Source organism: Manacus candei, unplaced genomic scaffold (genome assembly GCF_025592945.1).
Source record: "Manacus candei isolate 608988 ecotype Guabito, Panama unplaced genomic scaffold, ASM2559294v1 h1tg000014l, whole genome shotgun sequence".
NCBI lineage: Eukaryota > Metazoa > Chordata > Aves > Passeriformes > Pipridae > Manacus > Manacus candei.
The window spans coordinates 13488643-13515168 of NW_026138062.1; the positions used below are offsets into that span (position 1 = coordinate 13488643).

At 39.4% G+C, this 26526-nt stretch overlaps 1 protein-coding gene across 4 annotated transcripts in view; it reads left to right on the forward strand.

The window, feature by feature from the left end:
- TBC1D4 (TBC1 domain family member 4) overlaps nt 1-26526 on the forward strand; it is a 556453-nt gene that overhangs the window by 79687 nt on the left and 450240 nt on the right. For 3 of the 4 annotated variants that reach the window (XM_051780401.1, XM_051780402.1, XM_051780404.1), the window contains 8 exons: nt 767-976; nt 5231-5389; nt 6194-6352; nt 6783-7027; nt 9843-10002; nt 12158-12327; nt 14863-15039; nt 18618-20864. In XM_051780401.1, coding sequence (XP_051636361.1) covers nt 767-976; nt 5231-5389; nt 6194-6352; nt 6783-7027; nt 9843-10002; nt 12158-12327; nt 14863-15039; nt 18618-18845 — 1508 coding nt within the window. In that variant the 3' untranslated portion in view covers nt 18846-20864. Of the gene's footprint in view, nt 1-766; nt 977-5230; nt 5390-6193; nt 6353-6782; nt 7028-9842; nt 10003-12157; nt 12328-14862; nt 15040-18617; nt 20865-26526 lie in introns of those variants that run through there. The other variant, XR_007903340.1, reaches the window with a different exon arrangement.

A 26526-nucleotide genomic window follows, 5' to 3' on the forward strand; every position in this document is an offset into this window, starting at 1 on the left:
AATTGGCTTTAGACTACTTAGATCTTTGTTGCTTTGAATAGAGGATTCTGTCATCAAAATAAAATGAATTGCAACCTCCCATAGCCACAGTGGTAGCCTCGTGCTGACAAAGATACCCTCTTTAAGAGTTAGGAAACTTTTACCCTAGCCTGTGTACATAATAGGAGTGTTTGCAGAAAAAGGTAAATTTTCTACCTTGTCCTTGTAGTGCACATAGCACCTGTTGAGTGTGTTAATAATTCTTACAGCTTTAAGTCATTTAAGGTGGAAACCTCTGACATATCTAAGATTGTGCTATATTGATAAAGTCCCATTTGGCGGAATTCAAAACCATAGGTAAACGACAAACTCTGTATTTAGTGACCATAAAGTGCTACATCACTGCCTGTAGTGCAGCTTAGCAGATGAAAAAAGTTGCTTTTAATATAGAACCTGTGGTAAATCACAGCAGTAAACAAGCTCAGCTGTAAAGGAGACTTCATGGATAAATGCCTCATTGTAACTCTGGAAAGAGCTAGCAGGGGAAAGAGTTGAAATACTGGGTGACCTCTTATTTAGCTGCATTTAATTTAAATATAGTTTTAATGTAAACAAAACACTGTATTTAAAAATAATTCTCTACTGTTGAACTTCATTTTCTCTGTCTTTGGAATAAGCACGTCTCTGCTGATGTGGAAGACAGCTATTTTTGTTCTGTTGTGACATAGTTTTTCATGATATGTGAAATAATCTGATTTTCCTCTAATAGCTTTATGATTCTTTGCAGATGGTCATGATGGAAGTGAATTGTTACCCTTATCCCCTCTTGCTCCACCCCTGGAGGAGGACCCTCTTGTTCTAGTATTGCAAAATGAGGATGGTCCAGATAAAACTGGAGAGAGGAAAAACTCAGAAGAACTACAAAGTCTGTGGAGAAAAGCTATCCATCAACAAATTCTGTTACTTCGAATGGAAAAAGAAAACCAGAAGCTGGAAGGTTAGCTATTTAGAAAATACCCCTAAAAGCTGTTGCAGATTCTGCTGCCTTAAAATGAAAACTGTTCTGGTGCTGGGCACCTCAGAGATGTGGTTCTGTAACTTTTTGGTTAACGGTGCTAGAAAAAAAATGTGTTCACCTAGTCCTATCTCACACTCTACCAGGTTCTCTATCTGCCTGACTTTAGGTGAGTCACCTTAGTTACAGAAGAAAGTAATAACTTTTCCTTTTTTAATGCATTTTAGGCAAAAGTTGCTGCAGTCTGTGTTCTATCTATCTAAGTGTAGGAGTTCTAATGTGGAGTGAGAACAGGTGCTCTGTGAACACTTAGGTATAGTAAACCTTACCCTCTCTATCTCGTTTCAGTCCTTTGCAGCTCATGGTATTTCTCTCCAGGCTTTTTGTCCTACATTAACCATATCACAGTGGTAATTTATTAATACTTGAATCCAAATATGATTTTTGAGCAACTGGCTCTTGAGGTATGTCAGAAAGTTCTGTTTTTTGGAACATGAGCACTTGTAGACTGGAAATTGAGTGCTGTTAGCGAGGGATCTGAACTTAACCATTCTGATCATCAGCTACCTGAGCAACAGTTAAGATATTTTATTATGACTGATCAAGACTCACACAAATAAGGTGCAATGTCTGTCCTAGCATATAGAAGTTCTTCAGTATAGTAGACGTAACAAGCTTTCAGTGCAAGTTAAAAATTTCAGGTGTCCTCTCTGGAATTGCTGCCCTCATCTTTTTCTATATGCTGTTGTAACATCCCAGTCTTGGCTCATGAGCTCATTGGAGGGGTTTTACCTTAAAAAAGATACACGGCTCCCAAAACCCCCACGAGGTGTTTATTAAAAGGGGCCTTCAGTTCTTTTAGATCTCAAGACCACCCACAAGAGAAACACTATGACACTTCTCAGGGGGTCAAAATAACACACTTTTACTGGCAAACTTTGGAAAATAAGCTAACTTGGCAAAAGTTTAAAACAAGCGTTCAGTCAACATATGCCATTTCACAAAGCTTGACTTAGCAAATTCCAACCTATCTAGGGTTAAATTACCCAAATATCAAGGAAAGGAATTAGGAGAAGAGGAAGAAGTGAGAGAGAGAGAGAGGCACACGAGAGCTCTGTCAGCCATAAGGGGCTGGGTTAGGGGCTTCAGGCGGTGTGGTGTAGGGTTTCAGGTGTGCCAATGGCTTATAGCCATTCTGGGCTGGACTAAAGGGACAGGGTGGTGGTGGGGATGGGGCAGTGCTCCTGGTGTGCCAGTGACTGACAGCTGCACCAGTGGCTCTCAAGGAGGCAGGTTATGGGGGGGCAGAGCACCATTCCCCCTTGGCAGAACCCAATCAGCCCTCTTCTTCCCCCCCCAGAGTTGTTTCAAGCCAGTAATAACTTTTTAATAACTTTTTTCAGTCCCTCACAGCTATATAACGTTGTTATATGGTAATATGATTCTTCTGACAAAACATAATAATCTTTTTAAGGTCAGTTAACTCTTTTTCCTTGTTTAGTCTTGCTTACTGAGAAGGCAAGGAGAGGAAAAAAAACTAGGACAGAAGTCTTTCCATGTCCCAGTAAGAGTGCATCCTTGAATGTATTTCCCACACGTGTAGTGTATTTCTTTGTGCAGTTTCTCCATACAGTTTGTCTCCCAGTTGACACACACTTCTGTGGAAACTCCTAGGTTCAGAGGGAACATTAGAGAGAAGTCTGTTTTAACTTCAACCAAAATCTTCATTTCATAAACTGTTTTAACAGTGTGTTGTGGGATGAGGAAGCTGGACATCTGCTGTAGTTACTGATTTCATGTTATTCCCTCTGTTATTTTGAGCTGCTGAGGGACAAACTCTCTGCTGTACTTGCCCTGTGCGGGGATACTGAAAACCGTTGAATCAATCCAGTTACTTAAGACTCAGTGACAAGTTATTTTCATTCTGTAATGGATGTGTAGAAAGCAAGTTCTTCCTACCTGATCATTTGTGGTGAAAACAGGAGTGTCAGCAGTAGGGCCTCCAAACTGGTGCTCATTTGCCAGCCCCCATTCCTGATTTGTGCTCCAAGGAGCTTGTCTCATTCTTGTATTCAGGTTCATAAATACTGCTGGTGAAACTGGTGCTCTGGCCAGCTAAAATTCGACATCTTATTTTCAAAGGGTGAAAAGTAAACTGTCTGAACTCCTAGCTGTAGGTTTCCTTCCTGTGAGCTGTTAGAACATGGGCCATTTTATGGACAGGACATGCACAGAACTGATACATTCCAAACAAGTGTTGGTTTGGGTAGTTCTTGGCATCCTAACCTATAATTAAATGCAGATCTCAGGAAAGGGAGATGTAGTAACAGAAATGCAGAAATTTCTTTACTTGAAACCAGGTTCCTAGCTGTGAATTTATTACCTCTATACGATTGACTTAAGACCAAAATTGCTATGGAATTGTTTCTAGTGGTTTTCTGTTAATCTTTTATTGACTTTAATTTACGAAATATTAATAGAACCTCTTTTCCCATTCCTTTTGCTGTCGAGGAGACTTGAATACTATTAGCTCTTTGTTTTACAGAAGGTAAGTTCTGTCTGTTGCACAAACTTGCTTTTTTTTTCCCTAAGAATCTAGAAACTGCTTCTTCCTGTAGATCACCTAGAAATATAAGAGCTGCAAAAAATGCTAGGCCACCTAGCAATGATTAGGAAGAATGTTAACAAGGATGGCTGAAAGCAATTGGTTGCACCCCTTGGGGGTGGAATAGTAGGTAGAACAAGTATGATCAATAGTCAAGCTTGCTGACTTTCACTAGGGTTAACTGCATAGTTAATCTTGGAGTTCATTGTCACACTGAAATATGTTACTGCTGTCTTGAATCTGTTGCATACTGCTTACAAGAGTGAGCATTCTTGGGTGAAATGGTACAACAATAGACTTGAATTTAAAATCACCCCAACTGAACTGCAAAATCCTGTGGTAAGATCACATTCCCATTTTTATGGCAGTGTACCACACCTTGTATAATGCTTGCTTCTACAAGGCCTCCTGTATTCTTGAACAGGTAAGTTCTCAGAGGTGTAACATAAAGCTTCTGGAAATAATTTGTCATTTTTGAAGAGGGCTAGGCAATGATTCTGTGGATTTATCCAGTATTGACTATTTCAAGTGAGATCAGTAGGCAAAGGAACAGATTGTCTTGTTTTGCAGGTTGAGCAAGAGTTTGCTTTTACCTAGGGGTGATGATGGGGAAAGGGCGTACATTTTTAAGAGGAAGGAGGCTCCTGCAAGGGGCAAGTACTGCACACAGATCACGGCAAATTTGGGATAAACTGGACTGCAGCTTTCTGAGGTCATGTTGTGGAATGTACAATTCAGTCCAATGATGATTAAATATACCTCTCTAAATTAAAACACTTTCAAGTCTAGATTGCGGTTTTTTACACCAGTAGTAAGAGGAATTGGAGTGCTTTCCTGCACATGTGTCATGTATGATAAAATACCCACAATTTCTCAGTAATGGAAATGAAAGCTCTTCCTCAATGAAATACCAAAGTAACAATGCCACTTTATTTCAGAAATAGTGAGTCCTCTGGAATAAATTTTTTGCACCACAGGTAGTCCTATGCAGTAAACCCTTTATGTTTATAGCAACAGGAGTTCTGTGCTTCAGCACAAATGTACCTTTCTGGATATGGTTTACATTGGTTCATTCTGTTTACCCTAGTCACCCTGATGATGCCAGTTAGTGCTGCCAAGAGCTCTTATCACTCTCTTAAGGGACACGTAAGAGCTGGAACCAGTGTGACTGACTTCATTCAGAAGATTTGCCTAGCTTGCTTGCCTAAACCTCTAATACGTTCATATGTTTGGGACTTTCCATGCTAAAACAATTGTAATGTTTAATATAAATAAGAGTAAAATGATCAAAGGTGTTTTTGCTGTTGAAAGAAGCAGCAGGTGTTGTGAAGTTGTGTTGAGTGGGTTTTTCTTCCTGCCCCAAGCCTAAAAAAGTGGGTTTTGTTTGCTTCATGAATTACTCGTGTTCATGACCCAATAACAGAAGTTAAACTGTTACCTAGAGGATCTTATGACAAAATGCTGGCCCCATCTGAGCTATAAACTAATGAATTGTAGAAGGAGTATTTATCCCTAGTCAGACTATCAAAGAGCTATATCTAAATTGAATGGGGTTTGTGTATTTGTTGTATCTTGTAATTTTCTGATATTCTGGTTTTCCATGTGCTCTTCCTTTGTGTTCTGTGCTCTAGCAAGCAGAGATGAACTTCAATCAAGAAAAGTAAAACTGGACTATGATGAAGTTGGTACATGTCAGAAAGATGCCATAAATGTTTGGGATAAGAAGTTACTAAACTGCAGAGCCAAAATCCGATGTGACATGGAAGATATTCATTCCACTTTAAAAGAAGGTATTTATGTATGAGGGCTTTTAGCTATGAAGTCTGAAGATTGTATTTTTTTGTTCCCTTTTGATACCAGAAGAAATCTGCCATCAATACACGTTTTACAGTAGCAAAAAATTGCCTTCACAGGTGCACTTTCTGCTGCCAAACAGAAAATTAGTTCCACTGTGTTTGCAGCTTACAATGTCAGCAATGTAGAAGCATGTATAGACATACTCCTGGAAGTAGCTTCTTATTCCCACGTATTGCTAAATTCAAGATTGAACTTGGAGACTCTGTGGCTAACACTGTAACCTTCTGGTTTCTGATCAGTGGATCCAGTGGACTCTGAATTTCAGATGCTCTAATTTTACTTACTTACCCAGAAGGCTGGACCATAATGTCTCCTTGTGGACTGTGCCCAAAACCTAGGGGAATCACAGCCAAGCTTTGGAGAGTCAGAACGACCACATCTTATAGATCTGGAATATGGTTATTTAGTATTCCATTTTCTGGAGTGAAAGGCTGGGGATTTTGGCTTGAAGTAGATCTTCCTGTGGACTAGCCATAGGCCAAGAGGGTATCCTAAGGGCCTTGTTAGTATAATGCAGATGCTGGGTTTGACTATACTGCTTTTTCCTCTTCCATGGAGTCTTATATCTGTGTTACAGATGCTGAAAAATAATTCAGTATAATCTGGCTATGGTACAGAAGGGAAGTTTAAATTGCTACCAGAGTGGTTCAGCCAAGATTATGACAAAGCAAATTCTTGTGTTGTAGCACTAAAAATATCCCCTCGCTTAGGCCTCTTGTTTTTTGACTTACCTGCAGGTGTACCAAAAAGTCGCCGGGGAGAAATATGGCAGTTTTTGGCTGTGCAACATCGAGTCAGGCACAGGCTGCCAAACAAGCAACAGCCTCCTGACATCTCTTACAAAGAACTTCTGAAGCAACTGACCGCTCAACAGCACGCCATCCTTGTAGATCTAGGTATGTCTGTTTTTTCTGACTTGTTCTGTGGGTCTTTGAGTGAAAACACACCAGTTTTAACAGAAGATGTTGCTGGAGATAGATGCTATATGAGCATCACCACAGGATACATTCTGTGTATGCCACTTAGTGTCCTCTAAGCTGATGATTTCTGAGTTTATGCCATTTGTATTTATGCTCTTCTACATCTGTTTGAAAAGAGAACTCAGTCACTTCTGCAAGTTCTATGCAGAGGAGAATAGTAAATGAGCTCAATGGATAAAGTTTAAAATCAGTGACAAAATACAGACTGGCCTGACTAAAGGGAACCTGCATATGAAAAACAAAGAGAAATGATCTGTGGGAGGAGAAGTGCTGGTTGTCAGATGAATTGGATTGGGTTTTTTTTCAAAAGAATTGAATATCAACAACTCTTCTCTTTTTGCATCAGGACGCACATTCCCTACACATCCTTACTTTTCTGCCCACCTGGGAGCAGGACAGCTATCACTCTTTAATCTCCTGAAAGCATACTCTTTGCTGGACAAAGAAGTGGGTTATTGTCAAGGTATAAGCTTTGTAGCTGGAGTGCTGCTTCTACATATGAGTGAAGAACAGGCCTTTGAAATGCTGAAATTCCTCATGTATGACCTTGGATTCCGTAAACAGTACAGGCCAGACATGATGTCACTACAGGTAAGACAGTCCTTCCAGAGCAAACTAGAGTTTTAAATTACTTTTGAGCTCTAAGGGGTTGCTTTTGTTCTCCAGGGCCTTATGAAGTTCTTATGCTGTTTGGGATGTTGTGAAGTGCATGTGTATTCTATTGTCGACCCCCCTCTCTACCTTTCAATTTGAAAACAGAGAAGTTCAGGACTTGCAGACTTTTACTGTCACACATCCCCATCATCTCCTCTTTGGAAATGATGCTTTCTCTGCTAATTTGCTCTTCCTTTCATTTTCCTTACTTCTCTCTCATCCTTATCCCAAAAAAAACCCAAACCCGATATGCTTGCATCTCTATGGATGGAGTTTAGAAATTAATTAGATTTTTTTTATTTTTTTTTTATTTACCAGTCCATGAGCACTTGGATGTAGATTTTTCTCTTGTAGCCCCAAGTCAAGTCAATAGTGACACACAGTGGCCAGTCAGTGTACTCCACAGGCATTTGTACTTTGGGCAGCTCTGCCTTGACTCATAGTTTCATCTTTTTCTCTCATTGTTCTCTAATCCACCACCCCTCAATACAGAGAGAAAACAGAAGAATTTTTAATCATTTAATTTTCCTAAGCAATGATGCATGCTGTGCAATATTATTTGACAGCTAGCTACTCAAGACTGTTTAGGAAGGAGACAGAAAATCTTTCAGATCTATATAAACTCCAGGTTTAAGGTTTGAGAAATCTTTCACCTTGACATGCGACTATCCACTGACTAGAATAACTTATATGCTATAAACCCCTAATATTATAAAGGGATATACCACTGCTGAGTTAAAGCTTGTAGTCCACAGAGGAGAAAACTAAGAGGCAGATACAAAAGTTTCATGTTACCTGCTTAGCAAATGCTTAAAATTAAGTAGGAACTTAAAGGAGAGTTTGAATCCACTTTTCATGACCAGTCACTTCAGGTGCTTATTTGACAAATGTCCAGAGCAATGGAATAGATTGTAATCAAAGAAATTGTATGTGCTTATTCTAAAAACTATAGAGGAGTGTTTTTCTGTGGATGTAAGTATGCCATAACAAGTTTTTTGTTGATGAATTAAGGGTGAACAGCCATAAGTAGCATTTTACCTCCTCCATGTTCCATTCCACCTCACAAATGTGTTTTAAACCTGTGGGGGTCAAAGTGTGATAAATACATGTTTGTGGGTTTTCCCCTAGATGATGCTCTCTTAGTGTTTGTGTATTATACTGCATTTGTAGACTTCCAATAGCATCTGATGATTTGAGAGCATTCATATGTCCAGGATTTCACATTTTGGTTTAAATGAGTATGACTCATTGCCAGAAGCTTTTAGTAAGAACACTTTTAAATTTCAGAAAGTTTTCCACTTGTAGTACTGTTTGCCCTTTAAATTAAATGACCTTACTTTCCCCACAGTTTGCTTCTAGGCCAATCTTCTGTAATACACAAAAGTAGAGTTTTGTCTGCTCAAGACAAACTAGACAAGACTTAGAGCATCTTACTAAATTTGGTTTGTTTTCTAACAGGAGTAGAACATTTGCATTTCCAGTATTGAAACACAAGTAAACTTATAGGCAGAATTAGCTTCAGTCCTGTAGAAGAAAAATGTTGTATGGTTCTTTAGGATAATGAAAACTTATTTGACTTAAATTTTTTAATTGTTGTCTGGAAAAAGTAGTAATCTAGATCCTTAGTTCATAGTGAACTAACTTGGTTAGTGGTACAATTCTAACTTCACATGTAAATGTGTTTTGTATTGATACTGTACAAACTGTACTTAATTGGTATCTTTGGCAATTAAAGCAAGGACTCAAATGCATGCACAAATTTAGCTGATTTGCCTAAATGAGAAGTGATCTCTCTGCCTGTGGACACTGGTGACTAACCAGGTAATTAGTGCAATCAGCTTTTGTTACAGAAGAATCATGAACTGTAGAAGTAGGAAAGTAGCCGGATGAGTCATTTTCTTATTAAGGAATGGATTCACCTTAAGCAAAAGCACTGTTGACAACAAAAATGGACCTGACAACTAATCAATGTCTGCTTCTCATCTTCTGCTTTCTGAAAGAAGCATTGCTCTGTGCTGTGACTTACCATGTCATATAAACTATCAAAATTGCAAGGAAATAGTTTGCCACAGGGTGGTATTTTTAGCAATGAATAGCACCTTTTAATCGTTTTGCCTTGCAACCTTTTATGGGTTGTATAGCAACACTTTTTGCATCAGTATCTTAAATTCCTCAGGACTATTGGAATATGTGCTGGGAAACATGTATGTTGGACACCTCTGTACGTAATGTATTCTGTGGGTACAAAAGCTGTCTAAAGTGATGTCCGAAGTAGCACAGGAGTTTTAAATGCAGCAAAAATATGGCAAAAATTCAAAGTCCGAAAGCTGCAATATGGAAATTTACTCATAAATAGTTCAACTCTGTAATGGAGAGTTTTGACATCTTGGAAGAGGTACCTTTGCTTTCATTGCTGCAAGACTGAAAGTTCTGGTTTGTTGATAAAGTTAGAACAATATATTCTTTGGTTACATTAAGCCCGTGAATCTGAAATGATACTGCATTAATAATTAGGTTCAAACTGTTCTTTGTTATTGGATGCTGTGTTAGTTTTAATTCATTAGAGGCGGGTTGTTTATCTGTGAGTAGATATCACTCAAAGCCCCAGGTGACAATTAAGCTTCATTTTACAGTGCTATGTGTACTGGAGGTAATTTCCCTCAAATGAAATGTGAATGATTTGGAAAGCTGAGTAAAGCTGAACTTTTCTTTCTTTATTTCCCTCCTCCCCCAATCCCCTCATATACTGTAGATTCAGATGTATCAGCTTTCAAGGCTTCTACATGATTATCACAGAGACCTGTATAATCATCTTGAAGAAAATGAAATCAGTCCCAGTCTTTATGCTGCACCATGGTTTCTTACACTGTTCGCATCTCAGTTTCCATTAGGATTTGTAGCCAGAGTATTTGGTAAGAAAGTTTATTCTATTGCAGTAACAAAAAGAACAATGTCCATTGTGTTTTGAAACTCTTGGGAAGTAGTTTTCTACATACTGGGGACATTTGGGGTGACCATTGTGGGTGGCAAGTAGCAGTGCTTTTCATGGTGGGATGTCAGCTCCTTTTTAAAGAGGAAAACTGAAAGGTATTCTTTGAAATATCAGACTTGAGCAATTAATTTTGTCTTTTCATATTATCCAAGAGACTTCTGAAGTGTAAACAGCAGAAAGTTTATTGTTGCAAATGCATTTTATGCATCAAGCATGCAGTTTATGTCCACAGAAAAGTTCAACTTGCAAATTGAAAAAAAGAGAATGCATTTGTTTTAGAATTCTGATTGTAAAGTGCTTCCTAAAAATTTCCAGCAAATTTGAACTTAAAGGCTGTTTCAGGTGTTCATGTATGTATTGAACAGTTTCTGAGTCTTAATATTACTCTTACTCCATTTAGATAGTTTTTTAGTGATACATTCCTCTTCAGGTAACATGTACTACAGAAGCTTTAATATTTTTTGTGCCTTGTAGCGTTTACTGTATCAGGCTGTCAAGTAATTAGTTTTGTCTTCTTTTCTTATCAGTAAGAACTGCCACCTTAACCAAATCTTTAGTAATGCAGCTTTTTTTTTTTCAAATTTATTTATTAATATAAAACTCACTGTGCTCAGATATACCCCAAGAATCTAGGAGCATATGTCATGTACTTCTCTTAAATCAGATTTTTTTTCCTTCAATTTTTCTCTTTTCACGTGGCACCTTTTGTCTTTTCTTAAGAAATTCTACCTGACTTTGTTTCATGTTTTATTACTGGAGTGTGTCAGGTTCTCAATTTGTTGGGTGTGGTGATTTTGGGGGGAAGAGAGGTTTGGCTAGACGGTTGGTTTTGATTTTAATTTTTAAAATTTTTTTTTTACCTAATAATTTTTCCATTACAGAGGGTTTTTTCCTTTTACAGCAAACTTTTTTTGGCTGCTGGTTTTGTGATTGAATGACTGATGTAACTCTTTTTCAATAGTGTACCAATCGCATTAATATTTCTTTCCCAATGGGATTATTGGATTCCAGGACACTCAAGCATTTTTTGTTTTTCTTTTTTGTTGGGTTTTGAGGTTTTTTGGAAATGAATTTTTTAGGAGTGGAGAGGGAGGGAGGAAAAGAGAGTCAGTGTTGTTTCTCTGTAAATGAGTTAAAAGGGCATGTTCCTGTTTTAACACTTGAAAGTCCCTGTGTTGTTTTACTTCCTAGTGCTTTGGATTCTCTGCATTTTCAGTGTTTGGGCTGTTGTCCTATACCAGGGACAAATGACTCTACCATTCACAAATTATGTTGATGCTGTTTGAATGTTCATTGTAGACTTGAGAAGGGAGACTTTTACAAACTGCGTTTGAGGGAGATGGCAGCCTCACCGGTGTCCTGGTTTCATCCTGTGATACTGGATCAGGCCAGGGATGACCTCTCAGTATCAGGATCAGAAGTTGGGTTTGTTCAGTTGCGTAGCCCCAGACAAACTCTTTGTGGTGTGACAGAGCCAGCAGCTCAGGAGGTTTATTTGAACTACTCATGTTCTGTGTTCATCTCAGTAATGCTTCTGAGGCAGAATTCTATGTACTGTCACCAGGACTCTCATTTCTGTAGTCTTTGTGTACTGACCTGCAGAGCCCAGGCTTTCCCTTCAACATCCACATAATTGCACCTCAAAGTAAGGGTTTGGGGCTTAGGTTATGACCAGTAAGATCACTACATGTTATTGAAAGTAATGTGATTGGTTATAGAATCTACATGATTGTTTAAGGACTAGCTTCTGTCAGTATGTTGTGTTATGATCTGCTTCCCAATTGCTTTTCAGTCACAGATGCACTTAAAACCAGCTAGCAGTCTGTAGCAGACAGTGATAAAATGCTTATTGCAGGTAACTGTTTCAGACATAAAAGGTGCAATATTTTCTCTCACATCTGTAAGATGAAAGACAATTTTTATATGCTTTAACCTCATGTTGAAATAAGACAGATTGCTCGTCTGAACTGAATACATCTTCAGTATGAGCAATTATGAAGAAAAACATCCCATCAGATATATGTGTTTGTCCAATGACTCTAGCTCCCATTTTCATGATATTATTTTTTTTTTAGACATTATTTTTCTTCAAGGAACAGAAGTCATATTTAAAGTAGCACTGAGCCTACTTAGCAGTCAAGAAACAGCTATAATGGGATGTGAGAATTTTGAGAACATTGTTGATTTTCTTAAAACCACTATTCCAGATATGACTCAACCTCAAATGGAAAAAATTATTACTCAGGTAAGGATGTTTTTCTCTTTACTTTTTTCCCTCCATTTAGTTTACTTTAAAAGAATCATGCCTAAACTATATGTAAAAGTCTTCTCAGTATGTTCCTTTTGGTTTGAAATGCAAAGGAGTTGTTTTCTCAGTAACTTGTATACAAATAGGATGTGATTGGATTTCAGTGGGTTTTTAACTGCAATTTTAGCAGGTCTTTAGTTGTACCTCAAGGTTTAGTAAAAAGTTCTTTTGTGTCCCAGCTACTGAAAAAACATGACTTTGCTATAAATTTCCCCTCACCATCAGAAGGGTAGAAGTAGCCTATTTTCCAAACCTAAACCCAGCTGTTGCTTCCTGTTGGTGGTTGAGCACTCTAACAGTTTGTGATGGGAAGCACAACTTGCCATGGTGGGAAGAGGCAGCATCACAGCAACTTCCCCTGCTCGTCCTTCAAACTTCCAGCTGTACAGTGCCAAGTACCCATAAGAACTTTTCTGACACCTCCAACTTAAAACCTTATAACTTAGGAGGCTGGTGAGGCACTGCTTTCATGGTCTGTATTAAAATCAAGGTCATGCAAACTTCTTTTGTTCTGTGGATGTCACTTCTATCCTCCTGGGGATCACTTTTAGAATGTCCCCATGCAACTTCTCCTTCTCACCTCAATCCTCTCCTTGGAGGAATCAGATTTGGCAGGTGCCAGAGGTTAAAAGTCCCTCAGGACTGATCTCTGCCTTTCCTGGGTATGGGCAAGGAGGACTTGGAATAGTGTTATTTCATCAGAATTATTTCAGCTTCATGGCAAAGGGCTAGAATAGGAAAGAAACAAAGAATTACTGCTGCTGATATATGAAAAGCTTCTTGAGAAATACTGTCAGTGGCTGGAATCTTCATTTCTACATCATCTTCCTCTGCACTGAAGCTGAAAATTGAGAATGAGCCTCAGTCTAGTACCTCAACTATGAACCTGTGAACAGTTTACCCCCTTCAGATGGTAGCTTGGAGATAACAGAAGAGCTCTAAAAAACTATGTCCATATGCAGGAGTGCAGTTAACACTGATGCATTCTTGTGGCTTGTTAATGTTTGAATGTTTCAGGTGCTGTTAGTTAAGAATTCATTTTTAAATAACATGTAGATCTTCATTTCCTCTTTGCATTGACTGTGATTGCCATGCTAAACCTGTGTCAGGCACTTTCGTGTCTCTTCAGAAGTCATTGATTCTAGCAATGATAGAGGTGGTAGTTTGATATTTTTAATACTATTAGAAATCAGATCTCTACTCTGTGCTCTGCATGAGTTGCAGAGCAATCATGCTGTGGTGAGCATGGTAGAAATCTGTGACTTTGTGCAAAGCCAGGTCTGATTGAGTAAAGAATGGGTTAGGTTGCCTGAGCAGAAGTGAATGTGGTTATATGCAGGTCAGCTCAGCTCTGAGAGTAAGGTCACCTGCTTGCCTGTGCTGTGGTCTGATGTTGAACAGCCTTCCGGATCTGCATTCATGTGTAGACTGCCTATATCCTATTGTTCCCACCTAGGCTGGCTGCAGGGGGAGTTATTTGGCTGTCTCAGTGTTGTAATTCCCAGGACCATCCTCTTATAATGGATAATGAAAGAAAAATATAGACATTATGCAGATCTGTAATACACAGATGAAGAATTGACCAGGTAGCTACGTAGAGGAAAATGGCACTGGAACACTATATATAATTTTAAATTTTACCCCATTTGAATTACCTGAAGAACAGCGAAAGTAATGCAGAATTTGTTTTTTTAAGCGATCCATGTGCTTCTTCTGTTGATGGAATGTTTGTGATCTCTAGGACAAGGAACAGAAAATTAAAGTCGCTGTAGACATCCTTCCAATCCTAGTCTAAAATATTTGGTAGTTTTCAAAAGCTGAGAGGCTGTGACTAGATGTGTAAACAGATAAGGGTCATATGGTCCCATCAATATTAGAGGCTCAGTTCCATAGTCTTAACAATACTTTATCACCAAAGTATCCCAATAAGAAAATAGTGTGTCTTCATGCAGAGATAGAACACAGGGAAACTGTGATCATGAAGAATGTTTTTATAGAAGTCTGTAAATGAGCACTTGGAGATCCAGTTTTGAAGGTAGAGTCGTGATGAATCCTGGATTATTCTTCCTCATTGTATGATGCTACTCCAATCACAATCTGGTGAGACTTAAATTTAAAAATTTTGTCTTGAACTTCTTCATATTCCTGAGTAAGAGTGGATAAAACTTTGTCATATTATAGAATTCTTAGACTAAATTAGACTTTTGTGCTGATACATCTTGCTATAAGAGATGGTATTTGGTAATAGTAAAAGGCATGATCCAATTTATTCTAAAGACTATGATTTATTATGGCTGCAATCAGAACTCTAGATATTAAAATGCTCCTACTGTAGACTTCCCCTTAAAATACTTTCTTGAAGGGAACAGGAAAAGCATTAATTTAATCAAGGAGAGTTGACTCTTAGTCAAGCATTCATGTGGAATAAGTGCTCCCTATTGTAGTTAAACATTGTCTTTTCTCTCATGGCAGGTGTTTGAGATGGATATTTCAAAACAGCTCCATGCCTACGAAGTAGAGTACCACGTTCTTCAGGATGAACTGCAGGAAAATGTGAGTCCCTGTGAGGAAGGTGAACCCCTGGAGAAGCTGGAAAGGGCAAACAATCACCTGAAGAGACAAAACATGGATTTGTTGGAGAAGCTACAGGTAAATGATTTAAGACTACAAAATCATAGAGTAGTCATTTCTATGATTTGGCCATTAGAGTTGAAAGTGTTTTTTTAAATGTATTTGGGGAGTCTCCTAACTACAAGACCTTATTCAGTTAACCGGTTCTCTCAACAGTGATTTACTTCTGTTAGACATACTTTAAACTCCATTGTCATTCCTGGGACCTTTCTTTCTTGATATAGATTTCTCTTTTCCCAAAATATCTCTACTCTTATCTCCTATAAAATCTATTGGCAAAACTTGTGTATCTTACAAAAATAAGTTCTCTGTCCCTTCATCTGTTTGCTTTCCTATTGGAAAGTTTTAAGAAATAATCCACAGTGCAATAGACTTGCTCTCTCCAGGCCTTTCTAGGCAGTATCATTTTGTTTCCTTCTGCTGAAACTCATAGTCCTACTTTTGGTAGGTGGTCTCTCCTAACAGACTTGCCTTCATCTGAATGCCCACCAGATAAAGTTACGTTTTAAAAAATTCCTGCCTCCCTTCACTATTCACCCTTTGTCCCGTAGCCTGGCTAAGACTTGTTTCAGGTTTCAATATTGTCTTGCATTTTCTTGAAAGACAAGCTCTTGGTTTTTCATTACCAGGCTATTTCTTGATATATTGGTTAGTTTGAACAAGCACTTGAAAGAGCTCAGAGAGCACTTTCAGCTTCTGAGACTTGAAAATAGAAGAAAGCAAAAAAGGAAAAATCAAGTCCTCATTATTTTTGTGTTTATGGGCTAGGGTTGCTGTGCTGTGCTCTTTTGATATTGAAAACAGGAATCGCTTTTTTCCTTTTGTTGGTTTTGCTTAGTTATTTCTCTTTACTTATTTACTGCAGCCTAGGCTTTTACCTCTGTTATAAAATTGCACCAACAACATAGAATAATTGAGAGTGACTGATTTGAAAGGCTCTGTCGGAGCTCTTCTGTTCTTCCAGAGTGCCATATTATAATGCATCTTTCTCAGTTCCTTAACTTCCTCACCTTTTTGTTTGTATAGCGTCTTCATTCCTCTGCTTGGGCCCTTTCCTAGGAATAATCAGAATTTCCCCACTTCCTGCAGAGGGACATTTGCTATTGCTGAGATCCAGGGTTTCTGTCGACTAGCCAGAGGAAGCTATAGGTCTTTTATTGGAGACTAGGGAACACTGTCTGCTTCTAGACTTAATGTTGAGGTTCTCTTTCCCTCTAACCTCTCCATCCTGCTAATTTACTTTATTACATAGGTTTCCCATTGATTCATCACTATCGGGCAGGTCATCTCTCCCAGTGCTACTCCAGCTGCTGATTTCCTTTTTATCCCTGCACCTCCAGTTCCTTGTTACTCTCAACTGTTTCTTGCTTGCTGCAACTTGTTTGTCTCCTTCCTTCTGTAAAGCTTTCAGAAATCCTTCAGATTGATTTAGTGACTGTATGATACACAGTAGGCAATCCTTGTATTGTCTGCCTACTCAGATGTCTTTTAGAAATAGCTATGTTATTCTTTCTTTAACAAACACTATCATCATCGTCATGGCTAGGCTTCACAAACAAAGATTAGGAAAGGACATTTGCTACAATCACACTGGTGGCTAAAAAGGCCAATGCAAGATAGACAAGTCCAGTTGCAAAAGGCACAGCGGAAAGACTCCTTAGGTGGTAAATTCTGCAAGGCACGATTCTTTCTGCGTTGTCTTTTCTCCTCAAGGGTGATCCTCCGTGCTTTCTCAAAAGTATCAGCAGCGTTATAGATGGTGTGTCTCCAGGCCTCCCGATTGGAGGCCAGAGCAGACCAGTTATGTTGATCAATATGGCCAAGGCTGAGATGTTGTTTCAGGGAGTCCTTATATCTTTTTCTTCGGGGCTCCTCTCTTGCGGCAGCCGGAGGTAAGTTCACCATAGAGCACGGTCTTAGGGAGGCGGTGGTCCTTCATCCTTGAGAAGTGCCTTGCCCAACACAGCTGTGTTCTCAGCAACGTGGCCTCAATACTCATAACTGCTGCCTGTTCTAGAACAGACATATTAGTCACAAAATCTGAGCAGTGGATGTTTAGGATTATACAGAGACAGCGTTGATGGAAGCATTCTAAGAGTCGCAGGCGGTGGCGGTAGATGATTCTTGATTCAGATCCGTATAAGAGAGTAGACAGCACTATGGCTCTGTAAACACTGATCTTTGTACTTTTCTTCAAGTGTTTATTTCACCAAACTCTTTTATGGAGTTTTCCAAAAGCTCTATATGCCTTTGCTAACCTGTTGTCTATCTCTTCGTCAGTCTTACCATCCAAGGAGATGAGGTTACCTAGGTAATTAAACTGCTGGACTGATTTGAGCTCTGATTTACCAATGGCGATATGGGGATGATGGAAGACTTCCTGAGGTGCAGGTTGATAGAAAACTTCTGTCTTCTTCAAACTGACTTCCAGCCCAAAAAGCTCAGCAGCCTCTGCAAAGCAGGATGTTAAACGCTGCAGAGCTGCTTCTGTGTGGGCGACGAGGGCATCATCGTCAGTGTAAAGCAGCTCCCAGACAAGATGGTTTAAAGTCTTGGTGTGGGCCTTCAGTCACCTTAGATTGAATAGGCTTCTATCAGTACGATATCGAATGTAGATACCATCTTCTTCATCGAGGTCTGCAGTGGCCCTTTGGAGCATCATGCTGAAAAAGATTGTGATAGGGTTGGTGCAAGAACACAGCCTTGTTTCCCACCACTGGTTATTAGAAAGGGCTCAGAAAGTGCATTGCCATATCTGACTTGGCCGCGTTGATCCTCATGAAGTGAGATGATCATTTTAAGGAACTCGGGGGGACAACCTAAATGTTCCAAAATCTGCCACAGACCTTTTGTGCTCACAGTATCAAAAGCCTTGGTGAGATCAACAAAGGTTACATAGAGACCTTTGTTCTGTTCCCTACACTTCTTTTGCAGTTGTCTGAGAACAAATACCATGTCTGTGGTACTCCTGTTGGCTCTGAAACCACATTGGCTTTCAGGTAGAATTCCTTCTGCTATAGTGGGTATTAGTCTGTTCAAAAGTATTCTTGCAAGGATTTTGCCAGCAATGGAGAGCAGTGATACCTTGATAATTTGAACAGTCTGATTTAACTCCTTTCTTCTTATACAAAGTGATGATGACTGCATCTCAAAGGTCTGATGGTAGCTCGCCTAGTTCCCAACAGCGCTCCACAAACTCGTGAAATTTAGCATGGAGTGCAAGGCCCTCATGTTTCCAGACTTCAGGTGGAATTCCATCAACCCCAGCTGCCTTCCCAGTTTTCACCTGCTGTATGGCCTTAAGGGTTTCTCCCATAGTAGGGGCAATATCCAATTCATTCTTCACCGGTTGTTGTGTGATGGACTGAATTGCTGAGTCTTGGACTACACGGCTAGTACTGAAAAGAGTCTGAAAGTGTTCAGACCATCGATTCAGAACGGAGGTTTTATCTGTCAGAAACATTTGCCCATCAGCGCTGAGTAGAGGGCTTTGGACCTGGTATGTCGGCTCGTATGCTGTTTTCAATACCATATCCTAATACTAAAAAAAAACCTATTCAGAATGTATCAATTGATTATAATGTTATTGTTTACAGGTTGCTCATGCTAAAATTCAGAGTCTGGAAGCCAGCCTGGAGACTATTTTGACTCGAGAGAACAGAATGAAGACTATAATTCAGTCACTGGAACAGGAGAAGATAACGTATCAAAAGACTCTTGAGCAGATAGTGAAGTATTTGCCAGCAGAAGCATTGTCTGACTGTGAACTGCTCCTGAAGGAAGTAAACTACAACCCAAATAATAAAATAAGGAGTAAGCCATAAACCAGGGCTCTCTAGGCAGCACCACTTCAGAAAAGGGAACGAAAAGATGAGTATGCTGCTTTCAATAGCTACTTAGCAATAGGCAACGGTATTATCCAAAACTAGTGCTGGGACACTGATAGCTACAAATGGGCCTTCAAATGTCTATATGCAAATTCAGGCTATTAATTTTTTTATGATGATGTAAATAAATCACAAGGGAGAAATAAAGGATTCTCATATGTAATATTGATGAGTAGATGTATATTTAGAGTTCACCTAAAGGAAAAGAGAAATTTCAGTAGACAAAGCCAAGATAATGGTGATCAACAAATTCAGTCTGGATGTGCTTCTTCTGTAGTGAAATGAGGATAGCGTGTCTTTATATATATGTATATTGAATATGTTGAATAATACTTGAAGAAAAAAAAAGGAGAATGTAATTTTCCCTCCAAAGGGCAGCATGTTTCACATATTCTGTGGAAAATCTGTGTGAACTCATGCGTGCCTCTCTTTTAATTCTACTGACGTTGTGAGCACAGACCAGTAAGCAGAACAAGTATCATGACTTGGTTCATACAGAAAAAACTCTAGTGCCATCAGCTGCCTGGGCTGCACCAGTCAGCAGTGTAATTCCACATGCATGTTAGAACTGGAAACAAGCAGCATTGCATCATAGCTCCACCTCCGTAACTCAGAGCTAAGAAATAGGTATCTATTCGCACTCGCAGAACTTGCAAAGTCAAGAGCTAACAGTGACTACTCCTTTCTTCCTGGCCTGTTTGCTTCCACCTGTCCTGGGGTTGGTCATGACAGCAGGAGGAAGGAAGCACAGCTGTGGGCTCTGTTTATTCTGATGTTAATTTTCCACCAGAGACTTGCTGTCATAAGAGTTAAGCATGTAAGGGGTTCTCATTTAACCAAAGAAATACTGCAAGAAGCCTTGTCTTATTGTAGTGGGAGGCAGAAAGCAGTTCTTAAATTTTATTTGAGCAGAAAATTGAGGTAGGTTGCAGGAAGTTGAGCGTAAGTGCGTAAGAAAGGACCAAGCAAGTTTCAAATATTATATACCTTTCAGTTTTCACATATACAGTGGATATACATGTCAAAGGGGATTCTGGAGTACAGGCACAGTTTTAATAACTCTTTCCAGACTATTTCTGTTTAAATACTGCTTTGTGGTCTTCTTTTTAAAACAATAGTCATAAATTTCTGTGTTCTGGGCAGGTTAGATAAGCTCTAATCGTTTCAAGGGAGAAAATATGTTTGTAAAGGTATGAAAAGTTACATATAGATTTGAAAATGTTTTTGAGAGGAATTTTTGAGAAGGCTTAGACAAATGTGTAATAGACAAGTATTTTGGAGTGCATGTCTGAACTGTTAATTGAGTGTTACAGTAGCTCATGTTGCATCATTTTCACTGTATTTCAGAAAACACTTATTCTTTTTAGTAAGAAAAACAATTAAGCAAAGTGCCAAATCCAGCAGTGTCTTTTTGCATAAGATTGTCCAATTTAGAAAGCAAGGACTGAATATCACTGCTTTCTAAGTTATATGCTTTACGTTAACATAAAAGTGAGAAGCAACAATGCCGATTGGCTGCACGCTGCTGTGGAACTTAGAGGCTTGGGCTCTCCTGGGTTTTTTTGTTGGTTTTTTTACTTCCATGATGTTTTATTTGATTAAAGATAATTGATTTACGTAACAGACTTTCTTTTTACATTTGGGGTGAAAGGTCTTAACACTGTGTATGCAATTATGTGGAATCTGTCTAGATATTTCAAGAATGTTGTATTGTACTAGGTGGGAAAATGCCTATTGAAAAGGCAGGTTTTTGCAGTTTTGTTCAGAGTAAGTTTTAGCCGATGTGTACATAAAAAAACAATCCCAGGAACTGCAGCAGCGTTTATTACAAGGAATCAAGGTTATTCAGATACATCTTTTTTTTTAAAGATGCACCGAATGTGCTTTATCCTTTGTTTCACTTATAAAATTTTTCATGTAATGCCTGGAGAAATTCTAATAAATGTCATTGCTGCATTTCCCATGGCCTCTGGCTAGTTTTATTTTTCTACACTTCAAGTGCCAATCTCATTTTCAATATTACTGTTCACATGAAATATGAAAAGGATCTGGTTTGAGTTTCTAGTTGTGGGGAAAAAAAACCTGCAGGATTTGTCAAAAAACCCAGAGTACAAGGAGAGAAATTGTCAGGGAAAATAGTTTTTTCCATTGTTCTTAACTGAAGATGAAATTGTTAAAAGGTATTTTTGTTCTGTAGCAGTTCAGTTAGTACATATGCTATGCTGTGCATCTAGCTTGGGAGGAGGAAGAGGACAGCATAGCAACATAGAGAAATAAACTACAGAAGTAAAACTACAATGAGGTAAGTGCCTCATGGTTTTAGGACATTTATGATAACGTTTGTATGCTGAATCCTGGTGTGCCTGGCCACTGGGTTTGGGATGTGTATCTTCAAGTCTGCATTCAAGCAAGTATCCTCCAGATTATCTTCGGAAGAATAATCATCAAGATTATCTAGAAGACTGAACTCTTGAGGAAAGAGAATCTGCTGTTTTCAGAAATGGGTAATTTAGACTGCTTTCTGCTGGCAGAGGGCTTTTTTAAAAGTCTGGGAAGACATATGTCCTTTTAGCTAGCAAACTAGCTGGGAAGTCAGGAGTACTGCTTGCCAGGAGTAGAGGTGAAGTAAATCAGTCTGGTAAGAAGGGCTAATGTAGGAAACTCTGGTATTCACATCTGTTACGGATGGAAAACCTGTCCAGAGAGTTAGTTGTTTGTTGGGTTTTTTTCCTAAAACAGAGAGTATTTCTCTCCACAAAATTTATTTATTTAAGGTTCCTTAGAGTTGCTTTTTTTTTCACTTTTCTCTAAAAAAACCATTAGATTTTATGGAAAATAGACCTGACTTGAAATCACAAATCTAGATAATCTCAGGTGGTTTGATTGTGCCCTCTTCACATTTCTTTGCTTAATATCAATACAAGAAAGCTGAACAATTTGTAACATACAAAAGAATTTCAGCAGTTTGATCCAAGAATTTGATATTAGTAGTGTGATCCAGAGGGTCTACATTTGGACGCTTAATCTAAACCTCAAACTATATAAGTATTAATTGGAGTAGCCTTTTGTGTGTTGAGGTGAATAACCCCAGGCACTGTTAATAGTGATTATCCACTCAGTATTTGTAGTCAAAGATGGGTGTTGACAGGCACGTGCAGGCTGTAACATGTCAAGCTTTATACCAGGCTGTACCATCCTTTAGAAGAATTGTTATTGATTCTGTATTTCTGTGGTTCAGTTTTTACTGTCAGTGTTAGCTGTTGAATGCATTTGATGTATGCTTTTCCTTCCTCGGCCTTTCCAGGGACTAGAAAGAACAAAATTTAACTTTAACCATATCAAATGTTTAGCTATATCCTTCCTCCAGACATCGAGTGTGAAAGGGATAGAATTTATATGCTTAAAGTTTAACATGTTAACTCTCTCTATCTGAAAGCATATGAAACTCTGCAGTGACAGTAAAAAGCTGGGCAGTGAAGCAAAGATGACTGTGCCTTCAGCACCTAATGGGTTGTATGCTGACTGGCTTGCAGTGAAGGAGAACCTGCATGGATTGGCATTTGGTGTGCTGCTTGGGTTTATTTTAATGTTGACCTTAGTTGTGGACCAAAGGAAGGAGCTGGCAGTGCTTCTTTACTGAAATGTTCTGTTGGCATTTGCTTTGAGTTGAGACGTTTTCCAGTCCGTTACTGTTCTCTTTAGAAGTCTTGTTCAGCAGCCACTTTTTAACAAGGGATTTGGGAATTTTGCTTGTAGGTTTACCATTAGAAAAACTTCTGGAGCTTATCCAAACTATTTCTGTACTCAGATTGCAACTTACGCAAGTCTTCATTGTTATAAAAGAAGTAAGAAGGTTTTAGTATATAGGTTTTATTATTGATGAGAGCATGTGCTGAGAGACGACATAAATGCCATACATCTTGTCGTGCTGGAACTTACATGGGAACAAGTATGCTGTGCCTGATGCATCCTCAGGCGCAGTTGTCCCTTTTGCTGCCACGGCCACTGTTGGCTCGTATATTGGCTCATACTCAACTTGCCATCAACCCAGACCCCTAGATCACTTTCTGCAGGGCTCCTCTGCAGCCTCTCATCCCCCAATTTGTACATATGACCAGGATTATCACATCCCAGGTAGAGAATACAGCACTTGCACTTGTTAAATGTCATACAGTTGGTGATTGCCCAGCTCTGTAGTCTATCTAGATCTCCTCATAAGGCCTCTCTACCCTTGAGGGAGTCCACAGCTCCTCTTAATTTGTTATCATCAGCAGACATGGGGACTAGAGATACTCTGGGGCATACTGTGAGGTGCAGATCCAAGTTAGCTGAAGCCTGGGAGCAGCCATAATGGCACTATGCAAAGCCTGGCTTGCTGAATACCCAGGAACCAGTCTATATTTGTCCCTGGGAGCACTGGCCATCACCTCCATGCTGCATTTTGGGGTTTCTTGCTGCAGATGAGGTCAAGCCTGGCCTGTGAACTGAACGCCCATTTGTCCTGTGCAGTTTGTGCTCCTGAAAGTTGTCTTCCAATTTAGTGCTACATGCTGGGACAGCATTATGATGCAAACCAAGTCAGAGAAAGTAGGGATGAGTGGGAGATTTCCTTTGAGGTGCACACTTGATTCTAACCAAAACCCATCTGCAGCAGGGCCCAGTGCCAGTCAGCATCCCATTGGTGCTTCTGGAGGATACAAGACTAGTTTTGTAAGAATCTGCTGGGCTGTCTGCACTATCCTCTCCATCACTCAGTAAAGCATGATATTTTTTTTCCAGAGCTACAAAAGAACATTTGCCTTCATTTTTTAGTGATCAGTCTGATAAAATTGATGCTTCAGAAGAAATTGTAATTACTAAATCTGTGCTTGAATATTGCCCACAAGGTGTCAGTGTTTGTTTTGAACATGCAGCTTGTGTGTATGGTGGTTGCTGTGGCTCTTACTTTAAAGAAGAGAATTGACTTAGTCTCCTGCTTGATGAACCATGATTCTTTATTTGCACGCTATTTGTAATGTGATGTTTGTGGTCTAAGACTTTATTATAATTGAGAGGACTTACTAAGTGGCATATAGGGCCTACTCAGAAAAAGATGCCTTAGTTGCAGTGTTTTATGTCTGGTCTTGTGTGAAAGAATTATGGAAGCACTTCTACACCCTACAACAGAGATATTGTCCCCAGGAATCAGATCCCAGGTGTCTCCTTTTGTACTGTTCTGATTGAGCAGAATTTATGTTTCTTGAAAGCAGCATTGAGTTGATCTGGTCTCACTGTCGTCTGATTCTACACTTGCTCTTTTAATTTTTTTTAAATAAGGCTTCCTTGCAATAATCTTCCCCATACCCACTGAGTCTCAAATAACCAGTTCTTCTTCCCTGGTTTTCTTTTAATTAATCTTACTGGGTTTCAGTGATAGAAGAAAAATTAAGGATTTGCTCCTAATTTTCCCAGAGCTACAGAGAATGATTTGCTGCTTCCATTTCCCAGTTAACACATATTCCTCCTACAGCATTGCTTCCAGAATGAGCATTGCACTCACTCTGAAACGTGGGGCACACGTTCAAGATAACATGTTGTTCCAACCACCCAGACACAGCTGTTCTCAAATACATCTGAACAACAAGCACAAAGCTCCCAACCAGAGCCTAATGTTCAAACCATACTCAGGTAATTATGGCATCAGCCAAAGGTCCCTGGGGACCTTTGGGTATAAGCAAAGAGACCACAGCTCTTTCACAATGCGTTTGCATTTGTAAAAGCACCAAATTATAGATGGGCCTAATGGGTTGAAGGTGCTTAAAGCAGGGCCAGTGCACCTCATGTGCAATACACCATCATTTGAAAAGCTATCACATTATGGAAACATCATTCAAGTGCTAATTTAAATAATACTAACATCTGAAATGAAGGCATGTTCTGACATTTATAGGTTTAATGTCTATTTCTGCACTCTACCAAAATAGATGGGCTGTGGGTGGATCTATGATTATTGCTATGCATAGCAAGACAAAATCTGTGTAGGCAGCTGTTATTGTGCCTGGGTAAATATAGATGAGGGAGAATCTAGAGTAATTTTTTGATGTCACATGTTTATTTAAGAAATAATTAGAAACAATGTTAACTTCAGCAGTGCTTAAGGCTTTGGAGAGGGAGAGAGTATCTTAAAAATTCAGTGACCAAATATGCCTCCATACTGCATAGCCTGCAGTCCCAGTAGCAGGGGTGGAGTTGTGTGGTCCTGGGAGCAGTGATTCCCTGCAGCCCTTTGCCTGCTGAGCAATCACAGCTGTTGAGGCTGGATGCACTGTCAAGCCATCATCCTAACCAAAATTTGTGATGTTTGTCTCCTCTCCCCTTGTGGTGATCCTGAAAACTTCAGACAGTTTTATAGGCTGAAATGGGCTTTTTTTTTTTTTTTGCTAACTCCTGGTATTGCATGTTGTGGAAGGAGCAAAGCAGCCCTTTTGGAAGAACATAATTTGTCACTTTTTGCCTTAGACAAGTAAAAGATACATGGTGCTTCCTACTCTAAAGGGACCAGTGAAGGGAAAGGAGGTATGCTGAACCACTAAACGGCTCACAGTGGCATAACTGCCTTTAATACATGTACTTGTACATAACTACAATAATATGTCCATTGGAGGCCAACTTCTAGCAGTTTTCTGATGGAGACCAATAGATAAAATTCTCCATTAAGATTTTTTTTCTTCTTTCTGTGTATGAATAAACTTGACATAGTGCTGCAGCAAACTTCGGCTTTGTAGGAGAGGGATCAGTGTTTTGGTTATGTCACTGGGTGGGAGGAGGCACAGGAGTGCAGTGGAGGGTAGCCCAGGTCTGACACTTGATACCATCTCTTTCTGCAGCCTGACCTGCACAGGTGCCCATTGACTTTCTCCTCAAAATGTGCAAACTAGTGTTAAACTCTGTGTGTGTTTCTTTTTCTCATATTTTTCCAACTTTATATCCTCTGCAGGAGGACAGGATCCTGCTGCATATCTTTTTTTCCCTTCATGCCAGCTGGGTCTCACATGTGCGGTCATTCCCCTTGTGTTTGCATTCTTCACAAAGGTCTTCACTGACCATTTCCTTGGCTTGTGGGTGATGTTCTTACCAGCCTCAGCCTGCTGGAGAAACATAGCATCAAAGCTCTTGTGTTTTTCTAAGAAATGCATTTCCATCAGCCCGATGGGCAGCAGCATTGCTTCCCAAGTCTCGTGGAAAGGCAGAGAGTCTTGTCTGGCATTTCCTTGGGGTTAGTTCGCATGCTCCTGCAGAGGTTATGCACAAGCAATGCCAGAGGATGCTTCATGTGCCTGCTACAGCTGGCTCCTCGTTAAAGGTCGAGGTTTTGAATGTCTGTAACACCCGTGTCTGTACATAAAGATGTTGAGACTTTTTTTATCTGTCTCTCAGTGGAAGTGAACCTGATGCAGCTAAACAGTGCTGGAGGAAACATCAGTTGAGGGGACTGGAGATGTGTAAAGTGGTTGTAATGTGGGAGGGCAGGAAAAAGTGGAATAAAGGTAGGAAATTGTAAAGTAGATGTGACAAACACTTCTGCTCTTACAGCAGCTTATTTATACCAGAGCACATGATAACATGCTAGTTTTTGAGG